Raw genomic sequence first — 6989 nt, forward strand, 5'->3', positions numbered from 1 at the left:
TTTTTAATTTTTTTTTTTTTTTTTTTTTTTTTGGTACCAGGGATTGAACTCAGGACCTTGCACTTTCGAGGCAGGCACGGTGCCACTAAATCCCCAGCCCAAATGTCTAAATTTTAAAACATGTGTTACAGTAAAAGACATATAGCTATTAACTCACTTCAGAACACTCCCCTCACTTGGAACACACTTAGCCCATCATTCTTGCCGCTTTCTGAAGCAGTTCTGTAGGTGCTTGTTTGTGAGTGTCTTTCAATTGTGGTGTCATGGCTACTTCAACGTCCTGAATTGATTCAACGGGTTTGCTCTTCATTATCATTTTTACTTGGGGTGAGATCCAGAAGTTGCATGGTGCCAGGTCCAGTGAATAGGTGACGAGCTGGGGATTTAGCTCAGTGGTTCCACCACCTGCCTCTCAAGTGCAAGGTCCCGAGTTTGATCCCCGGTGCAAAAAATAAAGAAATAAAGAAATAGGTGGATAAAGATACACTGTAGTAGTTTTAAGAACCTGCCCTTCTGTTGGATGCACTCCGTATATTTTTTAATCACATTTTATAGTGTTGAAAATCAGGGAGCTAAATGTTTTCATCTCTTGCTCTCAAATACTAATTTTTGGGGAAACCCTAACTAGTGGCTGTTGGCCTAGGTGTGGCCCCTAGAAGCCATCCCAGAAGTTGTCTTCTGCCCCCCCCTCCAGTGTCACCTTTTTCTAGCCAGAAGGATGTCACAGCTGGTTTCAAACCACCGTGTCCCCTCTTCCCACCTGGCTGCAGTGGGGTCACTAGAAAGTGGGGTGTGAGAACCTCTGAGACACGTCCTGGTCCCTCACTCTACTACAAGATGGTGCCAGGGATCTAGATTGGGATCAGATTATGATTTGGCCACTTGAGCAGTACCTTTCTAAAGGTCCCATGTTCTCACCCATCTTCCAGGCGAGGGAATCAGCAGTGATGTGACACCAGTCACAGAAGAGCATCTTGTCCATCTCTCCATCTCCCAATCACCTTCAGGTGCTGGGGACAGTGGGGAGCAGGACAGGCCAACTCCCTCCCAGACCCTCACCCACCCAAGGGAGCCATGACCTGGAACTGGCTGGCTCTGCAATTAGGGGACATTCGCAGGGCTCCTATGGGCCATCTGCAAGCCAGTGCTGACCCAGCAGGAACTGGGAAGTGTTACCACATATACAGCCATGTCAGCGCACCCTCGAATGCAACCCAGGGCCGCATGTTCTGCGTTCACCAGCCCAACATTGTGCAAGATGCAGATGTGTTTCCCCGCCTCAAGTGCTGTGTCCTCACTGCCCTGTGACCAGCCTGACCAGAGTGCCACCCCAGCTCCTCTCCTCCCCTCCTGCACCCCAGCCTCTGGCAGTCTGACTAGGTCAGGGGTGGGCCCAGGAAGCCAGAGGCCAGGAGGTGCGTCCAAGGGCAGCTCAAGGGCTTAGGGTGGGGACTTACTGAGTCACAGATTGAAAGAGAAAGTCGGCAGTGTTGGGAGACCGGGTGGACCTAAGGCCAGCAGATGGCATGTCCTGTGTGTGCCCACTCGGGGTGGCACCCTAGAGATCAGGCCTCACAGGCCATTCAGCAGCTCCGAGGAGATGCATGCTTCCTGGTCGCAGGTCGGGGCAGCCCCAGGGCCTTCCCTGGCATGGCATGGGCCTATGGTCTCACCTGTCTCTGGATGTTTTCAGTCTTCGCTGACAGAAACCAGATGCATCTATCTATTATCTATCTATATCACCTATGTATCTGTAGTACCGGGGATTGAACACGAAACTTTACATTGAGCTACATCACCTGTCTTCTTTCCTTCCTTCCTCTCTTCCTCCCCACCTTCTTTCTTCTGAGATAGTGTCTCACTAAGTTACTAAGTTGCCCAGGCTGGGTTTGAACTTGTGATCTTCCTGCCTCAGCCTTCCACGTCCCTGTAGGTATGCACCATGATGCCTGGCTAGAAATGAATCCTAATGTCCCTCCAGGTTCCTTGCCCTTTTGAGTCAAGTTATGCCTATCCACACCCTGGACCCAAATATCTGTCATCTTCACTCTGGGCTCTGTCACCTGCAATAGATGTGCATCATCTTTACTGTGGCATTGGGGCACCTTCTAGCAAAGCAGTAATCATGAGCCTCTCTTGTGGCTGGGCAGAGGCTTGACATTCTGAGCTGTGCCCTTGGGGGTGCCCAGAGTAGAGGCCCATATTACAGATGAGAAGACTGAGGTGCAGAGACTTGCAGGCACATTTCTTGATCCTACAGTTGAAGATGAAGGAGTGAAAGGGTGACTGGAGGCCTCCCCAAAAAGCCTGAGGGCATGGCTTTCCTTTGCCCCCACATGCAGTTACCTGGCAGCAGCTCGAGGAACCATAATAAGCACAGAGCTGGCTGTATGGTCCTGGGTGTGCTTCGCAAGCCTGAGGCCTGAGTGCAGCCCTTCCAGGGAATCTGACCCAGTGCCCCCCTCATCCATCTGCAGAGCCATTCTTGGTTAGGGCCTGCCGGGCACTCTCCAAGGCACATCATTCTACCTCTGGAAACCCCCTGTAGAAAACACAAATTCACGATGACTCTGCATGTTCACAAATATTGTTTCCCCAAAAAAGGCCAGCGGGGAGGAACCAGCAGATGGTGGTGATCAGAAGACAGACCCATCAGTCTCAGCAAGCTGGAGCCTTGCTCATCATACCTGTGCGTGTTCACGGGTGTATGTGCACACGCATGTGTGCAAACATGCATGCATGCGCTGTGTTGCATGAGCATGCTGCACTTGTGCATGTGTGGTGAGAAGAGGTATGCGGGCTGGAGGCCCATGGACATCTGAACGTGCACCCTGCAGCCCCTTCACTGCCCTCTGGTCTTGGCACTGGGCCCGAGCTCCTCATTTGCAGGACGGGGGTGGTGACTATGTGGAGTCACAGTTGAGGCTTGGGGAGAGCCTTGGGGTGCATCCATCAGAGGAGCAGCCTCTCATGTGTGAGGCAAGAGGGCCGGGGTCTGATGATAGAAGCCAGGATCCCAAGCCCTCTGATCCATTTGGTCTCCCAAACAGTCCACAAGTGACTTTCCAGGACAGGCCCTGGGGCAAGATGGGTAGGCACCTCTGGTTCCACATGGCCAACCCAGGCCCAAGGAGGCCACAAGGAGCCAGCACCCAGGACTTGGATGCACAATGACGTTTTTCATCTCAGAGATCTTCAAGGCTGGCAGACTGCCTTGTTCTCAGATTATGTCCCTGTTCACCTGGCCAGGGTGGCCCTTGTGGGTCATCACAGGATGTGTTTTTTTCCTGCCTCAGGCTGTGATCCTTGATGTGCTTCTGGTCCCTAGACCCCACAGCCCGTCCTTGGCAGTACTGACTCTTCATCCACTCTCCATGGGCCTCAAATCATAGGCCCTGGGACTTCCATTCCCAGCACAGAGCACCTGGCCTGGCTGTGCAGGAGCCAAGGGACTGGACGGTGACCCAAACAATCACAAGCAGGGAACAGGAACAGGGAGCTCAGACCTGAGCTAACATCCCACCTTCCCCATGACTGGCAGAATAATCCTGGACAGTGGCCCCTCCTCTGGGCCTTCATTTCCCCATTGGGAAAGTGAGGATTATGGTCCTAACCTGGGATTGTAGGAATTGAAGTTGACACATGTGAATACTTGGGGTAGCCAATGGCCCCAGACCCACAGCCTGGACTCACAGAGCTACCAGGCTGGTGACAGGAGCCCATCCTCACACCTTGTCTACAGGGTTACAGAGGGAGACTCTGTGATGGGGCCACCAAGGGCAGGGAGCAGCCAAGAAGGCTCTGAGGGGTGACAGGGAGGGGACAGAGGGGGGACGTCGGAGGCCGGGGGCTGTCGGTCTGAGTCAGAGGAGATGGTGTGGGAGAAACACCTGTGGAGAGGGGACAGAGTCAGAGCAGACACGTGGCTGAGGCGGTGCACATCCTACCCTGGGCCTGGGCCAAGGGCTGGCCTGGGAGAGAACAGCGGCACCTGGGGGTCCAGCCCTAGCTGGAGTGGCCCAGTCACTGCCCACCACAAGGGAGCAAGTCAGACGGAGAGAACTCAGCGTTTATTGTCATCAAGCACCTTGTAGGGTGAAGGTGATGTGCTTTGCAGAGAAATGATAAATAATGAAAAGGAAACATTGAGAAAAAGAAATGCCAGCCCCTTAGCGGGCAGCAGGGGGAATTCTTTGGTTGTACAGTGGGTCAGCCCTGTCATCCGGGTCTGTCACAGCCCCCCGAGGTCATCTGCTAGGAAGGCCAGGAGGTAGCGGCTGGCGTGCCTGTCGATGATGACTGGTGAGAAGCCGAGGACGCGCCGGGTCCCCGGCAGCACCCTGGGGTCTGGAAGACGAGAGTGGGGGTCACGCAGGGGAACTCTGATCTGCACTCGCAGGGTCCTAATGGGGCTGGAGCAGGTCGAGCCTGGCACTGTCACCCGCTCCCACTCAGACCCTGCAGGTTTCATCTTCTACAAGTGACCTGTGCAGCCTTCGGGGTGCAGGGCCCTACGAGTGCACACCTGGGCCCACGCTCAGAGGCCTTCCCAGCATGACACACTCAGGCATCGCAGGGCGTGTGGCCTCAGTGGCCTCCTTCCCATAGGGCCTGCAACACCATGGGAAGGAAGACCCCAGGACACAGGGCAGGTGACCTGATCCATGCGGCTCCAGGCCATAGGTGCGGCAAGGCTTTCTAACCCCCAGAGCACAGTCCTCTGATTCTGGGGCTGCTGGGCTGCACACTCGACTTCTCTATTTCTCTACTGCTGCACAGGTGGGGCACTGAGGTGTGGGGAGCCAAGGTGCCCTGGCTGCACACAGGGGCTGGGGCCCATCCGGTCAGCCCTGCCCGGGGCACCCACCTGGAGGGCAGCAGTAGAGCAGCAGGGCGAGGCCAGCGGCCAGGCCAAGGCCAGCCAGGAAGCTCATGGGTCCTGGGGAGGAATCGGCACAAGAATGAGGGCCAGGCCAACAGGCACGCAAGGGCCTGTCACCAAGAGAAAGCCACGAATGGAGCCCAACTTGGGACACGGAGAAGCCCCTGGGACAGAGACAGAGCCTGGGGGGGAGAGAGAGAGACAGAGGGAGAGGGAGGCGGTGGGGGCGTTACCCCTGTCACTCAGCCCGCGGCTCTCGCTGCCCCAGTCGAGCTGTGCACAATCTGAGTTCCCTGGAACAGAATCACAGGGCATGGTTAGTTGTAGGGTGGGCCTGAGAGTAGGGTAGTGGCCCCCAGGGGAACCCAAGGCCACTTCCACCTCCCGAGGCTGCTGGGCCCTGACAGCCTTACACGGCCACCGCAGGGCACTAAGAAGGCCAGGCCAGGCATGGTGAGGTCAGGCCCCTCGGGGAAGCCTGCAGTTGGGGGTCTTCTCCTTTAGTCCAGCACCCGTGACATCAAGGGCTATCATTCCTGTCGGCCACGAGACCCCAAATGTAGCACGAATATTCACTGCTGAAAGCCAACCACGGTCATCCTGGCGGCTATCTCACCAGGTGCAGCTGGGCAGCAAGCTTTCCTCGGACCTCCCCGAGGGGCCCTCCAGGTTACTCTACCCTCTGGACAGGCCCTGGGGACACCTAGGAGTCACGGCAGGTGCTCTACCTCCCGCAGAGCTGTTCTTTGGCCTCAGCTGTGTTCTGCAAGACTTGTGGAGCCCTCACACACGGGTGTGGGCCATCTACCTGCCCTCGAGTGTCCACACTGCATCCTGCCCCTCCTCCCAGGGCACCGAGCACAGAGGCCTCAGAATGGAGTCACCACCCAAGTCTTGCAGTGTCCGCGAAGGCAGCGGAAGCTCAGAAGACCCCGACCCTAGGGATCTGTGCATCTCCTGAGGCCTGGGGGATGCAGCCTGGATGACCTTCTAAGCCACAGTATACAAAATCGACCAGCCACCCATGCCCAAGGTTGCCCTACAGAAACTCCAGCATACGCAGTGGGCTGTGGCAAAAGGGGGCACGACCCCAGTGTGTTCTGTGAGTCCAGGTAACTCCAGTCTGGGACAGCCTCAGGAGCACCACGTGGTGGTGAAGACAGGGCTGCTGTCAGCAAGGAAATGAAGAGATCTTCACAGTGGTGAGGGTAAAGAAAAGGAAGGAGGACCCGCTGTATGGGAGGTGAAAATGGGCATGAGAACAAGGGACAGAAAGGAGAGAGACACACAGGTAAGACTTGCATGCCCTTCCTGGAGGCCATGGGATGTTCCTAGAGAGGGCCAGGAGACATCCAGAACAGGGGCCGAGGATCTCCTCACTGTCAGCAGTCAACCAGTGCCCCCAGCCCAGCTCTAGAATCAGTGGAGCGGACAGGGACTTACGCAGGGTGTGGCGGCTAGGCAGGTGGCCGTGCAGGGGCTGGGCGTGGATGTACAGGGCTCGGTAGAACTCCTGGCAGTGCCGCTCACCGCTCCGCTGCAGGTGGCTCAGGAGGTCACAGAGCCGCAAGCGCAGCGACGCCTTGGGGTTCCGGAACTGAGGGCAGGAGGAAGAACGGGCTAGGAGGAGGCTACAGGTCACGGTGGGGCACTGGGTGCTGGGCCCAGCTCCAGCATCCTCACCAGGGGCACCATATCCACTAGACAACGTCACCTGAAGCCCCGTACCCCCTTGTCCCCATCTAGCAGCCACAGAATGATGGCTACTCCTCGTTCCCTGTAGGGAGGGAGGTGGAAAACAGGCTGGAGAGGTCACTGAGAAAGCACAGGGTAGGGGACAGCACCCTAAGTGCAAGGACTCGGCATGGCTTCCTCTGTGACCTTAGTATGTCATTTCAACCTTCTGAGACTTTTCTTCGTCTGTAAAAGGGGAAATAAAAAACCCACAATGCAGGGTTTTATAGGAATTAATGAAGTGACGGCACAGTGATGACTTCTGTTGTTTTGCAATTTATAGGAAAGAGAGTCAGATATTTAAAAAATTAGTTGGGCAAGAGCTGGTTCTTTAACCTTTTTTTTTTTTTTTTTTTTTTTTTTTTTTTTTTTT

The 6989-nt window shown here is 55.6% G+C and overlaps 1 protein-coding gene across 1 annotated transcript in view; it reads right to left on the reverse strand.

The window, feature by feature from the left end:
* Positions 1 to 4055: 4055 nt before the first annotated feature.
* Card19 (caspase recruitment domain family member 19) overlaps positions 4056 to 6989 on the reverse strand; it is a gene marked incomplete at its 5' end in the record, with an annotated part of 11049 nt that continues 8115 nt past the window's right edge. The window contains 4 exons of the mRNA XM_010607637.2: positions 4056 to 4347; positions 4868 to 4939; positions 5116 to 5175; positions 6326 to 6479. Of these exons, the coding sequence (XP_010605939.1) occupies positions 4232 to 4347; positions 4868 to 4939; positions 5116 to 5175; positions 6326 to 6479 (402 nt within the window). The remainder of the gene's footprint in view (positions 4348 to 4867; positions 4940 to 5115; positions 5176 to 6325; positions 6480 to 6989) is intronic.

Source organism: Fukomys damarensis, unplaced genomic scaffold (genome assembly GCF_012274545.1).
Source record: "Fukomys damarensis isolate Sample0158 unplaced genomic scaffold, DMR_v1.0_HiC HiC_scaffold_27, whole genome shotgun sequence".
In the NCBI taxonomy this organism is placed as follows: Eukaryota; Metazoa; Chordata; class Mammalia; order Rodentia; family Bathyergidae; genus Fukomys; species Fukomys damarensis.